General features: G+C 42.3%; 2 protein-coding genes across 2 annotated transcripts in view; one reads left to right on the forward strand and one right to left on the reverse strand.

Annotated features, from left to right (window-relative positions):
• Positions 1-21,674, reverse strand: part of LOC126175847 (transmembrane protein 184B) — an 89,548-nt gene extending 67,874 nt beyond the window's left edge. The window contains exons 1-2 of the mRNA XM_049922854.1: positions 21,579-21,674; positions 21,434-21,479 (exon numbers count right to left, since the gene is read on the reverse strand). The gene's annotated coding sequence lies outside the window, so the exon portion shown is untranslated. The remainder of the gene's footprint in view (positions 1-21,433; positions 21,480-21,578) is intronic.
• Positions 21,675-21,754: 80 nt separating this feature from the next.
• The window catches only part of LOC126175848 (syntaxin-8), a 72,774-nt gene continuing 70,842 nt past the window's right edge, over positions 21,755-23,686 (forward strand). Inside the window, exon 1 of the mRNA XM_049922855.1 lies at positions 21,755-22,102. Within this exon, the coding sequence (XP_049778812.1) occupies positions 22,071-22,102 (32 nt within the window). The 5' untranslated portion in view covers positions 21,755-22,070. The remainder of the gene's footprint in view (positions 22,103-23,686) is intronic.

Consider the following 23,686-nt stretch of genomic DNA (forward strand, 5'->3'; position numbering starts at 1 on the left):
TCAAGTGCCGTCAGTTGTATCCTTCTGCGCCATACCTAGTGACCTCATCAGATATCAAATGTACAGCATAATTATACCGAACAACAGAAAATCCCGGACAACAGCCAGAGGCTGTGGTCATGTGTGTGTGAGTTGCATTTGGAGTGTGTGAGTGGGGGGGGGGGGGGGGGGGGGGGCGTCTATTCTGATTACATGTTGAGTAGCAACTATCCTTCTCATAAGTATATTGAGTGATTTATCAACACATCTGGCAGTATGTACTGAACTGTCAAACCTCGGCATCCATAAAAGGCAATCATTTTGTATGTGTAGGACCTGCCATTCACATAGTAGCAATAAAGACACCTTTTTAACACATTAATTGAAGTCATGGACAGTCTCAGCTCCAAAAACGAACATAATCTTTGGTAGAGAGATGAACACAAAACACAAGTTAAAAATAAAATCAGTAACAATGCACTAAACATAGCATTATTTTTTGTGTTACAAATAATAAACAATGCTAAGGGGATGGCAAAAAAATGTAATACTGTTCTTAGACCATTTGCTTACAGATATAAGTATAGAAAACTGCAGTGTAGATTTATAAAGGATCGTTATCTCTCTTATCATTGCTGCAAAATGATGAAGTAAAGGGCAAGGTTGGACAATCACACAAACTGCATAACTATAAAAGATTCTTCTCTAAACCTAAAATACATAAGTTTTCAGGGATACTGGCACACTAAACATGGATGAAGCGTAGAAAAAAAACAATGTACATGCCAAATTCTTTATGTTCTGCACATGGTTCAAATGAACTTTTGAGACATTTCCAAAAATGGCCACATCAGCAGCCGCAGCTCTTGAAGTCATGGAAAATAAATGGATGACTGCAGGTTCTGAGCATATTACACATTTCTGTTCTTTAGAGAACACTATATTAATTCAGACTTGCTAAACTATCATCACAGTTACAGAAATATATACTGGAGGACACTGCTTGCTGCAAAAATCAGCTAGTGATAAAATAATATGTAATGTAGAAAATAAAATAAAGCAGTATGGGGCAACATACAAAGGGTTTTCAATAAGTATGCAACCATTTTTTTTCCGCAGTCAATTTTGGTTGAAAAAATGCAGAGTTTGTTGTGGGACATCATGGAATATTCCCATTTCAGTACCTTTTTTTCAAGAAGTTCCGATACGTTACAGCGCTATACATAGCCTACAAAATGGCATCTATAATGGAGGTGTGTTTCAAACAGAGAGCTGTCATTAAGTTTGATTTGGTAAAATACCAGAGAATCGCAGATACTCGTAAGTGCTTGAATAAAAGTAGTGAACAAACACACAGTGAGTTGTTGGATGAGGCATCTGTCTTCATCGCAAGAAGACTGTGCAAACCTGTCTGATCTCTCATGTGCTGCTGGCCACACACAGCTGTGACTCCTTTAATGTTGGAATGTGGAGACACACTCATTCGAGGTGATTGACAGATCACAGTCAAACATGACAATGCAAGGCCTCACACAGGCCTGTGTTCCTTAGAGAAACTCTCAACACTTCATTGAACTGTTGTTCCTCATCCACTCTACAGCCCGGATCTCACACCTACCAACTTCCATCTGTTTGGTCCAATAAAGGGTGCACTCCACAGGAAGTAGAAGTAGTATGTGGATGATGGGCTGGTTATTGATGCAGCAAGGTGTTGGCTCCAATGTCAACCAGTAGAGTGGTATCAGGCAGGCATACAAACCCTCCTAGTAAGGGTTTGTAAGGATGTCTCAATGATCGGAGACTATGTTGAAATATAGGGTTTTGTAACCAAAATATTGGGGATTAATATGGCTTATTGGCATCCTGCATAAAACCAATCTGTTTTTAGAAAAAAATGAGTTGCATTATGTACTGAACACCCCTATGACAAAAAAAAAAAAAACTGGAAAAGACAGACAAGTACAATAAAATACATTCAAAAACCGAAGCCGAGAAAGCGAATGGAATCCACAAGGATGTGCACAATTTAGCAGTAGCTATATGATATTTAACAGTGAACATAAGGAAATAAACTGAATGAATTTCAACTTAAAGACAGTAAACTAATCTACCATATTAAATGTAAATGAAGATCTATGGGTTGTGTAACAAACTCAGAGTTTTAGATATAACTATTTATTGTCTGGTGAAATGTCGTTGTGATGCCTCGTGTAAGGACGAGAAATGCATACCATCACATTTCTGACTTTGATAAAGGTCAGATTGTAGCCTATAGTGACCGCGGTTTATCGTATCGTGACATTGCTGCTCGCGTTGGTCAACATCCAATGACTGTTAGCAGAATATGGAATCGGTGGGTTCAGGAGGGTAATACGGAACGCCGTGCTCAATCCCAATGGCCTCGTATCACTAGCAGTCGAGATGACAGGCATCTTATCTACATGGCTGTAACGGATGGTGCAGCCACGTCTCGATCCCTGAGTCAACAGATGGGGACGTTTGCAAGACAACAACCATCTGCACGAACAGTTCAATGACGTTTGCAGCAGCATGGACTATCAGCTCGGAGACCATGGCTGCGGTTATCCTTGACGCTGCATCACAGACAGGAGTGCCTGCGATGGTGTACTCAACGACGAACCTGGGTGCACGAATGGCAAAAAGTCATTTTTTCGGATGAATCCAGATTCTGTTTACAGTATCATAATGGTTACATCTGTGTTTGGCGACATCGCGGTGAACGCACATTGCAAGCGTGTATTCGTCATTGCCATACTGGCATATCACCCGGCGTGATGGTATGGAGTGCCATTGGTTACAAGTCTCTGTCACCTCTTGTTCGCATTGACAGCACTTTGAACAGTGGATGTTACATTTCAGATGTGTTACGACCCGTGGCTCTACCCTTCATTTGATCCCTGCGAAACCCTACATTTCAGCAGGATAATGCATGACCGCATGTTGCAGGTCCTGTACGGGGCTTTCTGAATACAGAAAATGTTCTACTGCTGCCCTGCCCAGCACATTCTCCAGATCTCTTACCAATTGAAAACGTCTAGTCAATGGTGGCTGAGCAACTGGCTCGTCGCAATACACCAATCACTACTCTTGATGAACTGTGGTATCGTGTTGAAGCTGCATGGGCAGCTGTACCTGTACACGCCATCCCAGCTCTGTTTGACTGAATGCCCAGGTGTATCAAGGCCGTTATTACAGCCAGAGGTGGTTGTTCTGGGTACTGATTTCTCAGAATCTATGCACCCAAATTGCGTGAAAATGTAATCACATGTCAGTTCTAGTATAATATATTTGTCCAATGAATACCCGTTTATCATCTGCATTTCTTCTTGGTGTAGCAACTTTAATGGCCAAGAATGTTGTAACCATATTATGCCCTTATGGTTCTATCAACAGAGTTTAACAGCCAGTGTCTTAAGCTGATGTATTATTCTGATGTAAACTCTAATCTTAGCTATGGGTTAGTTTTCTAGAGGAAACTGAAGACTGGAGTACCACCAATTGGTATTGACTCATGACGTCATCAAGATGGCAGACATCCCTATTTCAAGCTTATACAATATGGTGACATCACTCATCATACATGCAGACAGACAAAAATAACACGAAACTAGAAGTGTGATATCAAAATTAGGTGGTTTTGTATGGGGACAAACTAAATATATGTCAATTCTAATAATGAAGACATACCAAAAGAAAAACCAACATAAAAATCAAGCAAACAAAATCCTCGGCAGTCAACAAAGAATAAAGTCTAATTGTCATGAACATGTCTTGTCCCAGTGCAGTATGCAGGGACCTACATGTGAACTACTTCATATCCAAACAACACACCACACTAATAACTCCAAACTTAAAAATGAATTTATTGCCCATAACTGCCAACATAAACAAGCATCCCAAGCTAGAGAGCTTCACTTTATACTCCAACATGACTCTGCCAACACAACCCATTTCAAGTATGTAGTGCCGCCATGACATGCCTCAAGGCAAAATAGCTATATCATGCATAAAAGGAGACAGGCTTTGGTTGACCCATTTGCTAGGGACAGAATGCAAGAAACATGGTCGAAATTTCTGAACTGCAGAAAGAGGTCAAAAGAATAATAACCAAATTTAGTAATCAGGCTCACTACATGGACATATTTTTTTAAAAAAAAAAAATAGGTATCCCTACTGCAACAAGTTAGTTCATATACTCATCTGTTGTGCATATGAGGAAGAACATTATTAAGTAAGGTATGCCATTAATAGTTCTATGCATGGTCATGTAACAAGAGCCAATTTAGATTTACATTTGATGAAGTGAAAACAAACAAAAAATCCTTAACAGCATTTTGTTTTTAAACAGGGCAAAATTGTATAACAACTTGGCAAGGTGCTACAGGATATAATTAAAATACATTTAATTACAAAGGGAGTCAAAGTGTACTTCTCAAATAGAGCATACTACAAAATTAAAGATTATTTATAGAACTCAGTGTAGGGGTAAATGATATCTAAATCACTTCTGTATGATATAATACACAGTAACAATTTTACACCCTAGATCTAAATGCACAACACTAATGTCTCCACAATTTTTTCTGAGTTCAACATCACACGCATCATGAGGAAATGTTGACTCAAATTTTCAGATAGGAGGAAAGGACGACACGAAGATGTAGCAGAGACGTGCCAGCATGGGCATCATCGTAGTCATTTGGAAATGTATGTAGCATGCAGTGATAAGTGTGGAGAAGCTAAATGGACAGTGTACACAATCATAAACCAACTTGTTCCAAGTATTTAGAAATATGAGAGCATTGTATGCTGGGTATAACTAAACAAGGTAGTGTTTTTGTTACAAAACTGGCATCAGATTTGGGATGATGGAGGCTTATATGCTGTCCAGCCATCTTGATTTAGGTTTTATCAAATCACTGCAGGCAAATGCCAGGATGGTTCTTACAACATGACAATGGCCGACCACCCAGCCACTACTCCTTAAACGTGTGTATATTCATATGTATGTATGTAAGGCATGTTTTTCCTTGTATTGGGCTGACAAATCCTATATCATGATAAAATTATCCTTAGTTGAAGAAATTAGGCAATAATACTAACACGGAATCTATGAATATTCTTTAGTGGTCTTGATATCATTACCACAGGGGCCACAAAAACAAAATTATACTAACACTATCTCAAAGAAAGACATAACAGGATATTCTTGTTACATTTCATCCATAAACTGGATGTATGTTGTAGAGGTACACAGCTGTGGTAAAAAAAGGGCTATTTATTCTATAGAAGCAAGCACTAAGAGTATTGTGTAAAGTTGACACCCAAACATCTTGAAGAAGCATGTTCAAGGACCTAAGGAGCCTTACATGACAATACCTGTACTCCCTAAAGGTATTTTTGCTTAATAACAAGAGTGAAATTACAACAAACTAGGCAACTCACAACCACAATACCTGAAGTATGAATGATTTTCATATGGCCTATACATACCTATTTACTCAGGGCAGCTACTCAAACTTGGAAAAAAAAAATTCTTGAGAATTACTTTACAGATGTAAGGAGGAAGATAATGTCAAGAAGTACCTAGGGGCAGGGCGGAGGGGGGACAGCATACCACAATAATAACTTTTCTTTCCTCTCAGCTGAGCTATATACCAGCCATAAGCAATAGTCTAACCACAGTTTTTAAACATCGACAATTTATATGGAATAATATTCATATGATTAACACACTTTAAGATATTTAATATTTTAAAGTTCATGATTTATAAAATTCCATTTCAATTATAGGTTATAACTGCAGAATTCCCTGAGATTTTATGAAATTCTCTGAGAGTTCCCTGATTTTCCCTGGTAAAACATAACTCCCTGAGAATTCCAGGTTTTCCAGGAGATTTGCCACCCTGTTACTACTTAGAATTGAGTTTTATATTTTGGTGCAAAAATCAAACAGGTTCCTGTAGACAGCAGACAAGAAACTGAAAATCACTAGATATTCAAAAACAAAGTTACTAATGTCACATTAGCCACTTCTTTTGACATTTATCATAACATTTGTACCAATGGATGTAAATTCTGTGTAACTCTAATTAGTCAGTTGAAAGAGATCTTTATTTTGCCAGTATACAGACAACCGACCATATTCTACATGAAGTTACATAAGTGCTTTGTTTGAAGTATTAAATAAAAACAGTAGCTGGTGCATGTACACGGTCACCATGTAATGCTACTACAAGAAAATAATGTCCAAGATCTGTAGTACAAGATAATAATGTATTGTTCCCCCGAGATCAACTTCTCACTCATCACGGGCTGATGCTGATTAAGTTTTTCAGATAGACTGAAGTTTAAGACATAGAGGTGCACATGGAACATAGTAGTCTGAGTTAGCTTTTTAAACAGAATAGAGAGAATGGAGGGGGCACAGCAGCATGTTCACAGTCCAGGAGTCAACAGCAGGTATGCACAGCGTGTGCAGTGATGCAGAGCAAAACTACATGTTAACAATATTAAATAGTAAACACTTTTCTTAATGTTCTGCAGTTATATGAGGATTGTTCAATAAGTATTGTCCCACATTTTTTTTTTCAGAATATATTTATTATTAAGAGTTGGTGACAATATGCAATCAACATGTCTTGTCCATGTCCTATTTTTCTACACTGACTGCATCACATTCTGTTGCCATGCACTAACATTGTGGAAGAGCGTGTATTCCCTGGTGGTAAAAGCTCTTGTCCTGTAGGCGTAGCCATGTTTTCACTGCATGGCTGACACTCTCGTCATCTTCAAAGTATGTTTCCCAAAGAGAATCTTTAAGAAGCCCAATTCAGATGAAATGGCCTTTCTTTGAATCTTGTGGTCCACTGTAAGCATTTGTGGAACCCATCGTGAGCATCTCTTTGAATATCTGAGAGTCTCGATCATTGCAGACGCACTTCCAATGCTGACCGACAACTGTAGATCCAATTGTCAAGTTGTGATGCACTGGCTGGCATGAATAATGGTATTCGCACAATTTAACATGTCTGGAGCAGTGGCTGTGACAGGACATCCTGAGTGTGGCTGATCATGGAGCTCTGCTTCTGCATTTCCTGAGCCTGTAACTTTCTTTACCCATCTCCAAACTGCACTCCTATCAACTGCAGCATTTCCATACACTGCACACAAACATTTATGGATGTTCATCACGGTTTCTTTTTCTGCATACAAGAATTCGATAATAGCGTGCTGCTTGTAACTCGAGTCATATGTAGACGCCATTTTGATGCTACACTATGGCTCTGCCATCTGCCAGGATGGTTTGAAACTTCACCAGCGCACAGAACAAACATCAAATGTTTGACTATGTATATTAATGTCTTTTTAAAAAATTGGGCATTACTTATTGAATGACCCTTGTATTTATAACACATACAATTGTCATCCAACAATGGTCTAAGAAGCCAAAAGCCAATTTGTGAGCAAATAAATGTAATTTTGAAGAACATTAGGAATTGTTCCCTATTTAATAGTGTTGTTATGGCCAGCCAAGCATCAGCAGAAAATTCAGCTAATGTTAGCTATGTTTTATATCATAAGTAATTTTGTGCAAAATTATCCATCACCAAGATACAGTACAAACCAAATGATGGAGTGTAGTTGTTAAGTGATTGGCTTCATATTCAGGAGGGTGGAGTTTCCTCTGTAAAGCCAATCAGATTAGGTTTCCCACGATTTTCCTAAATCATTTCAAGCAAATGCTGGGTTGGTTCCTTCAGCAATGCCACAGCAGACTTGTCTGACACTCATAAAAACATACTTATATATTTAGTCCATATATTCTAAGTGTATGTACATTTATGCTGCCTATTTTCATTGTATTATGATGACAAATTCTTTATCACAGTCAGGTAATTATTGCATGAATAAATTAATAAAAATAAATAAATGAGGAGGTGCAGTGACTTTATTCAAAGTACCTGATTGATTCCTAATATTTCCACACACATATAAAGAAATCTAGAGCTAATTCCCATAATAATCAGTGTGGGTAGATTACCACTAGTCAGTTTGTGGATAGTGTACTTTATAGGCTTAGCCTGCATTGACTACTTGTTCATGTAGAAGCTGACGAGTTCAATATACCATCAGGCTCTCTTTCATGGTGAAATTTACAGAACATGATGTGTGGCTGAATGAACTGTATGTCGTATAAAAAATAACAATTACCCTACAGAGCACTTTATATCAATTGGGAAATTATGAACGCAATTTCCTTTGCTTAATTTTTTTTCTGACAGCTTTATTATTGAAATCAGTAACCTGCCATATACCACAATAGACCAGCTACTGGTTTGTAGGTGGTCTTGATGTCTGCATACATTAAAAACAATATGATGTAGACCAAAATACTGTTAAAAATTGAAAACTGATGTAATGTTAACTCACTCTGCATCAAAGTACAGGGCTTAAATATTACTTGGAATCTTGACAAGCTAATGGAACAGGATGTAAATGCTATTAACATCCTTGGGATAAATATTATTCCATACTGTTTTGTGATAATAATCTAGAGAAAGAAAGTGGCATGTGAAGTTAGTAACATTGTATATGCCCTGAGGAAGGCACACTAACAAGCCAAAGCATTATGACCACTACCCACTGTGAAATTGAATGTTGCCCGAGGCCATAGTGGGCATATGACATGGTAAGGTATATAAATGGAGCAGAGACAAATGCGGAATCACTCTAGCGATGACATGGGGCACAAATGCAGAAATACTTGACATACATTACTTTGGCAAAAGGCAGACCTTTATGACCCTACACCCAGGAATAAGCATCTCACAAATGGCAAAGCTGGTCAGCTATTCATGTGCCACTGTCTTGAGCATCTATCAAAATTGGTTGAAGGACGGTCAAACCATGAGTAGGCAACAAGCTGTTGGACATGCATATCTCACCACAGAATGTGGAAGTTGGAGACTTGTCTTTTCTGTAAACCTGGGTAGGCAGCAATCTGCTTCAGATATGTTTTAGGGCACTAAAAGAACTAAAGTCATACAAGCTCATGTCAGAACTTAGAACACTAAGACAAAAAAGGACTTAAAAGTGACCACACATTAAGCCTGATTGACAGACGGAAAGACAGCTAAAAAAAAAAGGGACTTCCTTTTGGAGAAAGGTCCACAAAATACGCTGTAGAGACAACAGAGGTCTGGAACTAAAAAATAGCTGTCCTTCGCCATATTGCTACGATGGGTAAAAAGTAAAACGTGGTCAACAGCCCATGCATCATTTGCTAAAACGGCCAAAACTTACACAGCGAACATATCGTGGAAAGTAAGTGGTTAAATATAGGGCAATTGGTCAGGAAATAGCGAACCGTTAAAGGTTGAACACAATGAGCACAAAGTGGTGGGGATCACCACTTAACAAATGGTGATGGCTAAAAAGATAGAGCCTAATACAGAACCTAGTTAAAATGATCTTGAAGCGAGAGTGCCGAGAAGTCGGCCAAGTACCTGGGACAGGTTTAATTCCCCGGAGCTTGTTCCCATGAAGGTAAAGCTAGTGGTGATGCCGAAGTGACAGTACCTGCTGACAGACAGAAACATGGAGATCACTGGAAGGCATGGAAGAACTAGTGGGCCAAGGTACGAGGACAGCAGTCCTGGCAGCAGTGCCAGCAGCCTCATTTCCCATCAGAACGACATGACCAGGGACCCACATAAACATCAAAGTGACTCCTTCAAGAGTGAGCAAGTAGAAGCTTCCTTGGAACTGTTACACAAAGGGATGGACTGCATAAAGCACACAGAGGCTCTGAGGGGCACAGAGATAATCGGAGCAGGTGACACATTTGAAAAGGTACTACGTGGCCTGATACAAAGTGAAGAGCTCTGCTGTAAATACTGAGCAATGTTCCAGAAGTCAATACTGAAAATGGTTAGTGCCAATGACGAAGGCACACCTGACACTATGGTCAGTCTGAGAGCCATCAGTGTACACTACTACTACCACCGCTAAGTTCCGTGTAAAGGTCGAGAAACTTAGAGCGATAGATAGAACCTGAAGTAGTGTACTTAGGGAGCAAATGAAGTCCAAGGTGGACATGAGCTGCTGCATGAAGCCAAACGAAGTGACAGGTTCACACCCACCGGGAAAGTGACATGCAGCATAAAGTTAAGCTGCCGGAGCAATAGCCGAAACCAAACTCCAGGAGATAAGAGAGAAGAGGGACATGTCCCATTATGGCAATCAAAGAAGTCATCAAACAAGAAGGCATAGGATGGCTAGCCAGGCATGGCAGACAAACAGCATGCTTATCTGCTGAGGAGAACATTACAACAGTATGACAGCGTTAGTTCGACAGCTTCTGCATAATGACTCTCAACTGGTCTAGCGTAAAAGGTGCCAGTGGCCAAACGGATGTCACAGTGGTGGATTGTATTTAGACAGCATAAGATGAACGATAATTAGATGCATAATGGAAACACACATCTAGTTTCAAAAGGACAAAGGACTGCTACAGATGGAGGAGGGTGGTCCAGTCCACTCCCCAGGGAGGACAAAGAAAGTTTCCTATCAAGAATGAGCCTCAGGAATTTTGTAGTTTCAACAAATGGAAGAGCAACAAGTCCAAGATGTAGAGATAGTGGAAGAAATCCACTGCTCTGTCAGAAAAATTCATACAAATGGTTTTGTCTGTGGAAAAGCGAAAGCCACTGTCGATGCTCCATGAGTAAAGATGATCAAGACATCGCTGAAGACACCACTCAAGGAGACAAGTCCATGGAAAATTACAACAGACTGCAAAATTGTCAATGAAAAGGGAGCTGGAGATGCCCGGCAGGAGACAGGCCATAGAGTGAAGAGTACAGAGGATACCAGTCCTCCAGGTCAAAAACCATGGCCACAGTCTGGTATTTCTGCAAAAAATCATTCATGAGATGGGCTGACAAAGTGAAGAGATGGTCAACTACAGAATGGCATGCCTGATATCCACATTATGCAGTGGTTAGTAAATTGTGAGACTCAAGCCACCATACCAGCTGGGCATGAATCACATGTTCCATCACCTCGCAAACACAGCTGGTGGAAGAAATGAGGCAGTAGCTAGAAGAAAGTGTTTGTCTTTACTGGGCTTAGCTATGGGTATGACAGAGGCTTCACGCCAGCATCTAGGAAATGTGACATCTGCCCAGATGCAACTGCATGTATGAAGAAGAAAGTCTTGCCCGCAAGGTGCTGCAACATCTGAATGTGAACATTGCATGGCCCTCGGGTGAAAGATCAGGATGCAGTGAGAGCATGATCTAACTCCCACATAATAAAGGTGGCATTGTAGTATTCATGATTCTGAGAGGAAAAGAGTATCACCCAAGCCTCCTCCACTCATCTCCGATAGAGAAAGGCGGTGTGATATGGGTGGAGCACAAAATCTCCGCAAAATAGCAGACCAAGATGTTGAAAATAGCAATGGGGTCCACAATGACATCACCTGCTATAGTCAGGCCAGAAACTGGGGAATGAACTTTGGTCCAGAGTGTCGTCAGAGGTTGGTCCACACAATGGAAGAGGGAGAGGTATTGTTAAAAGAACTAGTATATAAAATCCAGCTAGCATTTTTGGTATCCTGAAGAATGCAACGACTGTGCACGCAACTGTTTACAACGAATGCAAGCCCTATCTTAAGGATGACAGTGAAAAATTCCGAGAGCTCACCTCTGCATGTGAATAGCATTGCAGCATGCTTCAGTCCACAGAGGGATTGGTATACAGCGCAGTAAAGGTGAATTGCAAGGAATGGAACATTCGGCGGCGATAAGGATAATGCTTGTAAGGTATTCTACCTGGTCATCACAACTGGGGAAATGTTGTTCATCAGGGAGGAGTAAAGCCTCTAGTTGGCCTTTGAAAGCTGCCAATTTGGTTCACATGTAGGTGGGGCAGAAGTCAGCAAATGGATAGCACACAGGAAATGGTTGCTCGAGTATGCGTCAGAGAGAAAGGATCACTTGAGACGATGGACAAGCTGGGCAGTGCAGAAATGAGAGATCCAAATGGGAATAGATGTGTGTGGAGTCTGAAAAGAATGTGGGTGCTCCAGTGTTAAGGCAGATGAGGTTGAGTTGATTGAGAAGGTCAGCCAAGAGGGCATCTCTTGGACAGGTTTGCGAAGAGCCCCATGGAGGATGGTGAGCATAAAAGTCACTGACCAGCAAAAAGGGATGAGGGAGTTGCCCAATAAGCTGGAGGAAGTTCACCCTGGTGACATTGAATGACAGAGGCATGTAGACGGTGCAAGGAGAAAAGATGTAGAAAGGAAGGGAAAAGCGGACTGCAACAACTTGCAGCTGGGTGTTCAGCGAGATGGTGGTTTGACTACGATCATCACTCCAGATGAGAAGGATAACTCCTCCATGAGGTGGAATGCTGTCCTCAGAGGGAAGGTCAAAGAAAGAAATGCAAGAGATCAAAGTGAACATGAGGATGCAATTTTATTTCCTGGAGGCAGAAAACAAATGCACGCTGTGATTCCAAGGGCATCTCTAATTCCTCCTTGTTGGATCTAATGCTGCGAACGTTCCATTGGAGAAGGGTCATGAGAGGGAAAGGGGAGGGAAGAAGAAATTAAGGGTTGTCATGTCGGCAGCTGCCAAGTGGTTGTTTTAAAGGAGTGGCGGAAGGGACCAAACTGCGAGGTCATCAGTCCCTTGTTCCTGGTAAAATAATTACACAAGGGAAAGAAGAAAAGAAAGGAAACATACAGCACAATAACAGGAGAATGGAAGGACCAGAGGAACGACAGAAGGACAAAACAGGAAAAGAAAACCACAGAGAGAAGCAAGGAATGGTAGAAGGGATAAAAACAAGAGAGCAGATGACTGTGGCTGGCCAACCACGAGAATAAAAAGGAAAAGCCAGCCACTCTGCGACACATTAAAACATCCAGCCTAAACGTATTAGAGTGGAGAACACAAAGGGACAAAGGACATGCCCAAAAAATTATACAGAATGATAAAACCCACTGTCATGTATAAAAAGTAAAACTAAATTAACTGATGAGGCATTGTCAGCTAAAATTAATGGCAACAAGTCCGGTAACTGAAGAGTCCGTCACAGGGCAGCCCTGTAGGCGCCGCTCAGCAATGCCAGTATTCGTGGAGCTGTATGAAATGCAGAGAAGTCGTCTGCATACAGAGAATATGAGACAGACGGCCCTACTGCTGCTGCTAGACCATTAATGGCCACTAAAAATAGAGACACACTCGATACAGAGCCCTGTGGGACCCCATTCTAGTGGATATGGGGGCAACTATGGGAGGCACCAACTTGGACACAGAAAGTATGAAGTGACAGGAAATTGAAGATAAAAATCGGGAGTGGGCCTCGGAGACCCCTCTCATATAATGTGGCATATAATGATGTCGCCAGGTCGTGTCATATGCTTTCATAAATCAAAAAGGACAGCAAACAGGTGTTGGTGTCTGGAAAAAGACTGTTCAGATGGCAGACTCGAGGGACACAAGATTATCAGTGGTAGAGCGACCCTGGCGGAAGCCACACTGACATGGAGCCAGTAGGCCACGTGTCTCCAGGACCCAACCCAACCGTCAACACACCATACGTTCCAGCAGCTTACAAAGAACGTTGGTGAGGCCGATGGGCCGATAGCTGTCCACATCAAGCGGGATTTTCCACGGTTTAAGCACCGGAATGATGGTGCTCTCCTGCCATTGTGGTGAGAGATACGCCATTTCACCAGAACCAGTTGAAGATGACGATACAATGTCACTTGTAGTCAGACGAGACATGTTTAATCATCTGACTGTGGATCCGATTTGGCCCAGGAGCAGTGTCAGAGCAATGTGCAAGGGTACTGAGGAGTTCCCACTCTGTAAACAGAGAGTTATAGGGTTCACTGCAGCATGTAGTGGACAAGACGACTTTCCCTTCCAGCCGCCGTTTGAGAGTGCGAAAGGCTGGAGGTAATTCTCCGACGCAGAGGCTCGAGCATAGTGCTCAGCAAAGAGCTTGGCAATGGTGATTGCGTCGGTGGATAACACTCCAGTTATGTTAACACCGGGAACACCTGTTAGGTCTGGTACCTGAAAAGATGTTGGAAAGGTGACGTATGGCACCCAATGGTTGGGATGTATCTCTCCCAACACTCCTGCTTCCGTCGCTTGATAAGTTGGCGAACGCCAGCACGGGAGACGTTTAAAGGCTATGAGGTGCTCCAGGGAAGGCTGACACTTATGCCACTGTAGAGCCCGCCGATGCTCCTTAATTGCTTCAGCTACTTCTGGTGACCTCCAAGGGACTGTCTTTCGTCAGGGGCACCCTAAAGAGCGAGGGATCATGTTTTCTGCCACAGAAAGGATTGTTGCAGTCACCTGCTCAACCATCATATCAATGTTCCTATGTGAGGGAGATTTAACAGCGATAGCAGAGGTGAAAGTTTCCCAGTCCACTTTGTTTAAAGCCCATATGGGCAGGCGTCTTTGTGCCTGATGCCGGAGCAGTGACAGGAAGATGGGGAAGTTGTACAACCACACAGGACATCATGTGCTCTCCAATGGATAAGTGGGAGAAGTCCTATGCTACAAATTGATAAATCAATGGCTGAGTAACTACCATGAGCCACACTGAAATGTGTGGCAGTCCCAATATTTAAGAGGCAGAGGTCGAGCTGAGGCAGTAAAGTTTCGACATCTCTGCCTTGACCAGTGAGCATGGTGTCACCCCACAAGAGGTTATGGGCATTAAAATCTCCCAAAAGTAGGAAAGGTTTAGAGAGCAGATCAAACAGTGCAGCTAATACATTCAGGGGTACTGCACCATCGAGGAAGATATACATAGCAGACAGTTATTTCCTGTGTCGTCCTTATTCTGACAGCCACAGCTTAAAGAGGGGTTTGAAGGGGAACAGTTTCACTACAGACTGAATTTACAACATAAATGCAAACTCCATCTGACACTCGATTATAGTCTCTACGGATCCTGTAATATCCATTATAGCCAGAGAGGGCAGGGGTCCACATTGCCGGGAACCAGGTTTCCTGGAGGGCAATGCAGAAAGCAGGTGTAAAGCGTAACAGTTGCCGTAGCTCAGCCAGGCCGTGGAAAAAACTGCCACAATTCCACTGGAGGATGTTGTCATCGTGAGACTGGGAAGGCATGGAACATTCAATGAGGCAGTTTACACCTCAGAGTCATCTGCTACCACCGACTTATTGCCTGAGCAGTCTATATCCATTGTATCTAAGGGTCTGGCAAGATCTAGGTCCTCAGTGGATGCCAGAATCTCCACCTTATCCGCAGATGCAGAGCTTGTAGGTAGAGGTGGTGTGGGTGCCACTGCGATTCCTTTGGTCTCAGGGATGTTCTTTTTGGATTTCTCTCGCTGTTCCTTGGGTTTCCCTGGCTGGGAGGACTTCACTGATTCAGTCTCCGGGACTGAGGATGAGCGTGAAGCCCTATGACCAGCTGCTTTTGGGCTCTTCAGCCACTGGTGGGTGTCATCTTTTCCACTAGCAGAAACCTGGGAAGAGAGTGACCCAAAGGGACCCCTTCCTAGTGAGAGGAGTCTAAGAAGACTTATGCTTCTCTGGGTCAGAAGTGGGGACTGATATCCCCGATGGCCGAGGGGGGGGGGGGGGGTGCTGCTCCCAAAATAGGTGATGCAGGAGCCACAGGGAGGGAAGTGCACAAGTGCACTAACAATCAAGGAGGAAGGTGTAGTCTTCCGGCTCTGAGAAGTGACTGGGGTTGGCGGAGCTGATGGTGCTAGAACTGTTGTAGCGGTGGTGTAAGATGTCATACGTACAGGATGTAGGAGCCCAAATTTCCTCTTAGCCTCAGTGTAGGTCAGTCAGTCCAAGGTCTTGTACTCCATGATTTTCCTTTCTCTCTGGAGAATCCTATAGTCAGGTGAGCAAGGTGAATGGTACTCTCTGCAGTTGACACAGATGGGAGTTGGGGCACAGCGAGTATTGGGATGTGATGGGCATCCGAAATCTCTACCTGTTTCGCTGGAAGTACAGTGGGAAGACACATGACCAAACTTCCATCATTTAAAGCACCGCATTGGGGAATGGATATAGGGCTTTACATCACAGTGGTAGACCATCACCTTGACCTTCTCGGGTAATGTGTCACCCTTTGAGGCCAAGATGAAGGCACCAGTGGCAACCTGATTGTTCCTCGGACCCTGGTGGACATGCCGAACGAAATGTACACCTTGCCGCTCTAAATTGGTGTGCAGCTCATCGTCAGACTGCAAAAGAAGGTCCCTTTGAAATATGATATGCTGGACCATATTTAAGCTCTTATGGGGTGTGATAGTTACAGAAACATCCCCCAGCTTGTCACAAGCAAGTAATGCCCGTGACTGGGAAGAGGATGCTGTTTTGGTCAAGACTGACCCAGATCTCATTTTGGACAAGCCCTCCACCTCCCCAAACTAGTCCTCTAAATGCTCAACAAAAAACTGAGGCTTCATCGTCATGAAAAATTCTCCATCAGCTATCGAACATGCAAGGTACCAGGGCGAATAAGAGCCACTGCCATCCTTAGCCTGACATTCCTCCCATGGTGTGGCCAGGGAGGGGAACGATTTGGGGTCGTACTTCTGAGCATTGAATTAAGCCCATGAACGCTTAGAGACTGATGATGTACTACGCTTCATCGCATGTCATCTGCCCTGATGTCACCCACTCCAACCAGGGGTCCTCCCCACAGGTGCCATCCGGCCACAACAAAGGCCACCTGGCAGGATGGCCACTGCTGGGAGTCCCAACACCCCAGGGTGACGGGCATCTACTCTTCGGCATATGGGGGGGGGGAGTTAACAGCACAGGCACCAGTAGAGCGATCCCTGTGCGGTTAGGAGGCTACAACCAACAGGGTACACGGGGGGCCCACCACAACAGACGGGCTACCGTGCTGGCTATCAGGTGCATCCAAGCAAACAAGTCCATTATCATCGTCAGCATAGAAAATGATACTGCACAGTTGATGGAAAAATATGCAGTTGGAGAATGAGCAGAAGTGCAGATCTACGTCAATGAAGGATGCGATAGCTCTCAGCGCATGATGTACGGCGCTCTTCCCCAATTGGCTCGCTCTTCGGGAAAATTTTGAAAAATGGAGGTCAAACCCTAAAGGCGACTATCACATAAAGGCCGAAACATCTTAGACTCCTTTTAGTCGCCTCTTATGACAGGCAGGAATACCTCGGGCCTATTCTAACCCCCGGACTTGCAGGGGGTAGCTGCCGAGTGCCAGCCTTAGACGACTCACTGCTACATGGTGCAGAGGCTGGAGGATCCTGCTCCACGAGGTCTACAGAGGTGTCAGGATTCTCACAGGGTTGACCAGCAGATTGCAGAGCAGACATATGGTTGGCAGTGTGCACCGGTGAAACAGAGGTCAGCCAGGTGAGGGTATCACAGAACGATACTGTGGAAGAGGCTCTCAGAGTCAGTGAAGGAGAAGACTCGAAACTTCCTGGCAGATTAAAACTGTGTGCCCGATCGAGACTCGAACTCGGGAGGTAAGAGACGAGATACTGGCAGAAGTAAAAGCTGTGAGTACCGGGCGTGAGTCGTGCTTCGGTAGCTCAGATGGTAGAGCACTTGCCCATGAAAGGCAAAGGTCCCGAGTTCGAGTCTCAGTCGGGCACACAGTTTTAATCTGCCAGGAAGTTTCATATCAGCGCACACTCCACTGCAGAGTGAAAATCTCATTCAAGGAGAAGACTGCTTACCTTTGTTTGGTTTCTTTAAACGTTTGCAGTTGTCAGATGGAGACTTTGGTGTTTGTTGGCTAGAGGGGTGTAAAAATATTTTGTGGGAGTATTCCTTCTGTCCTTTCCGGCCTGTTGGTCATACCACAGGTGAGTTTGCCACCAGAGGTAAAAATTTGGTGGCTTGTTGCACAGCTGGAGGAGGAGGAAGAGGAGGAGTAGGAGACAGGGATGCTAACATGACATCGGGTAATTTTACAACCACGGTGCTGAATTTAAGGTTGCAAGTCTGTGTGGCTGAGTTCTTGCACGTCTGCGTGGCTGTGTTCTTGACGGAGGAAGGTGTAGCGAGAATAGTACCATAGCTGCCAGATGGTAAAATGCAGGGCTTCCGACTGGCCAAGAACTTATGAGCAACAAGGTAAGGCACTTTTTCCTTTGCCCAGATCTCCTAGACAGCCCGCTCATAAAGATACAGAGGACATTCTTGGGATGAGGCTGAATGGTCACAATTGCAACTGATATACTGGGGAGAAGGGTGGACAATCACCCTCAAGAGCATTCGTACAACAAGTAATGCATGTGGCTGGGTTTCGACAGGACATTCGAATGTGGTTGTAATGCTGACATTGGTAACAGCACATCAGGTTTGGAATGTACAGTCAGACCATGATCTTTGATGGATGCACTGTTCTATCGAATGCGAGAAAAAGACATTGCAGCCTCGTGCATTTAACACAGGTGAAGAGTTCAGCATTTGATGGGCCTCAACACGAACAGGATAGCCATGGAGCAGTGAAGCTACAAGCAGTTGTGGCTGAGGATCACAATTAGTCTCCAAAACCAAAGTGCCACAGTGTAAACAAGACCAGGATTTCAGAGAGCTGGCACTTGCATCAACACCTTTCTGAATAATAAACAGATTAACCATAACAAAGGCCTGGACTTCTTCAGTATGCAATACCATGAGAAATCAAGGTGCAGCTGGAAGAGCCTTGGAGTCTTTAGCCTCATTCCATTTGCATTTAGTAGATGCAGACTGAATTTGTGATTGGTTCATTGCGAGAAAATCTCCCATGATTGCCAGCGTCTCTGATGGCATGCTCCTTCCAACTGGGCACCCCCCTCAGAGGAGGGTCCACCTGCCTTAGGTAATTGTTCACACCTCAGGTCACACATCCTGAACTCCTGACAGAGTTAGCAGTTGGGAAAGGTAACAGCTCAGGCAGTCACCCCTCCCTGGATCTGGCCTGTACCACGAAATATGTGAGAACACTACCTGGCGACCCGGGCTGGAATTACACATTATCCAGTCACCTATTATGCGTCATGTGTGTGGACCGGCCTTCAGCAATGCGCAAGGAGGAAGAAGAAACCAAGAGGAACTTAAAAAGACACAGCAGATGAAGGATATCAGATGGAGAACGAAGAAAGAAAGAAACAAAACAGTGGAGGGATTGTTCTGATGTCAGGCTGCTAAGAATTAAGGCCACATTCCCCAAAATATCTCTGACATGTTCCCCAAGGGAGGGGAAAAGAATAGCAGAGGGATAGACATGCAGCATGTAAGGGAAAAGATGTTCCAAAGGCTGGGTCCCCATGGTAGCCAAGCACAACATCACCCCCTGGGGGATGTTTCAGATTTGTCAACAAATAGAGAACAACAGTGGTGCAGGAGCAATTGTTTCAGAGCACATCATACACTACAACTGTTGAACATGAAGTGCTACTGGAAACAATCCCTATATGACGCTATATTAAACCAGTGACATTGTCAGTTATAACTACACTGGGCATGGGATTATCTAGATTGGATCAATCAAAACATGTCGCTGGTCAGATGAATCATTTAGATGACTTTTCCCCCCCTTCAGCATGAGTACACTATTTTGCTCCAAAAGTGGGCCAACGTGCTATTAAGCAGATGGTCACAATGTCGTGACTCACCATCGTACACCCCTGGGGTAATTTTACACTAGGCCTACCTTGTTTCTAGTCATATGAAGTATGATTCCAATCTTACCAAAGAAGTTTTTCATATTACAGAAGAAACAGAGGGAATAATATACAGTATGGCACTGTCAGCTAATTCTAGACATATCGACAAAAAACTTAAAATTTTAACTCCACTATCATTAATTTGGCAGTGAGAACTGCATATCAAGTTTAGGTATGACTATTAATAGTATGACACGTGCCACAAACACTATATCAGGTAAAAACCATAACCCTATCACTATACCACTGCATCTACACACAAACACAGATATGTGTTATGCGCAAATTAATACAACCCTTAAATGTCATACCGCAACATCTAAGGAACATACCAATACAGCAATTCATGAGACAAGTTAATGAATTTCAACAGAAACAGAGTGATTATATTATTCATCAAATATGAGCAATTCTTGTACTGCAGAGTACCAAACATCAGTATCTGTTGCATAACTTTTCTTCAATTTACAAATTGTAAATCAGTAGTATAAATGTTTATATCTACATTCTACTTTAGATTTGTATTGCCTCAAATGAGTTGGGTGGGTGGGACCTTTCCAAAAAACTCGGTGTTGGGTTATGTTCACAGGTAACATGAATCTGGGTCTGGATACTCAATTGACAGTCAGTTTTTAATTTACCGTAAGATTCAGTTACTCCTATAAACAGAATCCATGTGGCAATCTTGTATATCCTACAACAGAACTTTGACATGATTATCTTTAACTGTTTGATGCTACATCTCTCTCTTTAAGCAAAGATGTCTAACCATACTGTTCATTGCTACACAATCTATGTATTTATTTACTGTTTACAAAAGCAGTAAATACTCACTGATACACATTAAGGCCTACAAAATATGTTTTTGCAGGGGAAAAACTTGTGATGGACAATAACTTGAATCAGGGTCCCTGCCTTTTGCAGGCAGAAATGCACTGAATATTTTATGCAAGTACACTACAAAAATCAACTCTTAGTCACCCAAGTATTACTAAGTTCCTATCTGACAAGCAATTCTTGAACACTAATTGACATACAAGTTTCAACAAACGAAACAGCTGTTTCATTGACCTCATGAAATCGTTGTTTTGACGGGGCATTTCATTACATTTTGGAACTTATAATTATTTCTAGAGCTCTTTAAAGTTCAACACTGTGGTAGACCCACTAAATAAACTGACTGAATGTGCTTCCTATCACTTTAAGAAAAATACTGTAAATTATATGTAGGCCTATTGTGGTTTTACGGAGGTCGTAACTGCACACCACTAAGCACAGTATTTTTACCGTAAAAGATCTCTATTGGCAGAGTGTCAACAGAAGTAGACGTTATACTAGCCTATATTTCGGCTGTGACTGTCTCCAGTTTATCTGAGTACGACAAGTAAAAGTGTGGTGCTTTAAAACAACTATGCGAACCGTGGCGTCGATTACACCAGTTCTGTTTGCCTATAATACGCGCATACGAAACGTTTGTGAAACCTCGACGAGAATTTCGAACGAATGTTTGTAGTGATGTTTCTGGGGTCTAGTGTCTGGGACGCTGTCCATTGAATGTATTCTAAGATTTTCGTGTCTCCTGACAAGACGTAGTGCTATGAAACATTGTGTCTCAGCACAATCCGCGATAATAATCGATTGAACAACACGTTGTCTGTATTTATTCGAAGAGAGCAGATGTGGAAAGTTATTTACCTTATGAAACTTCGCTTTCAGGACTTCGTGTGAAGAACGCACAGTACTGAAACCACAAAATAATATAATTGGAATAGTTATTATAACTAAATCACTTCACGCAGACACGTCGCTTCCTGATTTACTACTACTACTATCAACGTACACGAACACATTTCATCAAATTTATCTTTCACCACTAACAGCTTGTCAAATGTCACTTGCTTCCATTCTGCGTAATACATTGTGAGTCAAATCAAAGGTTTACTTTGATTCCCTGTCATTCTAGAGGATAAAAAAATCAGCATGGTTTAATGGGGGGAGAAGTCGAGGATTTTAGTTGTTAATTTTGAGAAGTCTATTACAAACATTTATTTTTTAACGACGCTGTGTCTGAAATGATCTTGGGCGAATCGTGATAAACAGTAGTCTGTATATTCAAGGATCAAGGTTGGAGTCGTGAGAGTGTGAGACGTTGATTGTTATTACCTTGGGAAAGTAGTTTGTGAAATTGGAAATATTGCTATCGATGGTTTTAAGGGAGTCTGTTGTGATCTCTACAGTTGTTTACAAATGATAGAAACACATGTTTCTTATTCCGTGTTTTTAAATAGCAACTAAACATATAATTCAACGTGCACACGTACAAGTTGCTGCTATGGCTCTGGTTTATGTTGACAGCGACCCATGGTAAGATACATAATTGAATCTTAATTTTCTTTTCTTGTGCGAGTTTTTCTTCTTAGAGTATAAGCGGATACTGTGTGTGGTTGGCAATAGATCAGAAACTGGAACTTTTGATCGCTCAGTCCTAAGTATTTGAATCATATGAAGTTGTGAGATTTGCTGTAGGTATTGTTGTCAGACAGTCGAATAGCGTATGTCTTCTACTGTGTTTGTGTAGCTTCAGATAACAATCACTGCAGCACTGATTTAATGACACACTCGCATAGTCTCACAGCTTCTAGTTTATTTACGTGTTTGCCAGTTAGCCATGCAATACAACAGCATAGGATATGCCATATACATTACAGATCTAATTTACACGTATATGGAACATATACAATGTACTTGGATTAGATTAGGAAGGATGGGGCAGGAAATTGGGCATGGCCTTTTCAGTGGAACTATCGCAGCATTCACCTTAAGAAATTGGAAAACCGAAATTGTGATACTTGACTGGAGATTTGAACCCTACTCACTCTTCCCAAATAAGAATCCAGTGCCATAACACTGTGACACCTTGCTAAGTATTTCTTTTGGAAAGAAAGCTGTCAAGAAAACCACACTTATAATTAGCTTATATTGTGAGGTTGGGTTGTTTGGGGGAAGAGACAAAACAGCGAGATCATTGGCCTCATCGGATTAGGGAAGAATGGGGAAGGAAGTCGGCTGTGCCCTTTCAAAGGAACCATCCCGGCATTTGCCTGGAGCGATTTAGGGAAATCACGGAAAACCTAAATCAGGATGGCCGGACGCGGTGTGCTAACCACTACGCCACCTCGCTCAGTGCAGCTTATATTGTGCACAAGAACTATAAACAGTAACATTACCAGATCATGAACTGTTACATTATACTTCTGAAAAATATAAATACAGGAACACCTGTAACCACCCTTTCTTTCACATATATTCCTGTTAAAAATATACATTGGCATGAAATGTGGCCTAGTGTGTTTGTAAGCTAGGCCTACAGGATTCTCTTACATTGGAGACACACTTCTTCTCAAGTAGAAGTGTTTTTAATTCTGTTATAGAAGCCATTTACTTCTCCAACCTCTTTATGTATATTGGCAGTGCATTACGAACTATGATAGTTCCAGCTTATTACATCAACATAAACAGCCATTGGCTAAGAATTTTCAACTGTCAGCAGATATTTTAACTCCACCCAATTTTAACTCAGTCAATGTGAAATGTCAGCTATCTTTATTGCATCAAAATATTCGAGGACTGAGAAATAAAATTAATGAATTAACTATCTGCATAGATGAATTGGAGTCTTCAAACCCAGCTGACATAATCTGCCTCTCCGAACATCGTGTGACCACTGGTATAGAACTTTTAAGTGTTACAGGGTTTAGGTTAGCATCTCACTTTTGTAGATCAGAAATGGAGAAAGGAGGAGTTGCCACATTCATCAGGAACTGTCATAAATTTAAGAACATAGACATTCATAAATTTTGCCTAGAACAGCATATGGAAGCATGTGCAACAGAATTAGATTTTCACAAAAAATCTTTCATAATATTAAGTGTATATCGAGCACCTGCA

The sequence above is a fragment of the Schistocerca cancellata genome, chromosome 3 (assembly GCF_023864275.1).
Source record: "Schistocerca cancellata isolate TAMUIC-IGC-003103 chromosome 3, iqSchCanc2.1, whole genome shotgun sequence".
In the NCBI taxonomy this organism is placed as follows: domain Eukaryota; kingdom Metazoa; phylum Arthropoda; class Insecta; order Orthoptera; family Acrididae; genus Schistocerca; species Schistocerca cancellata.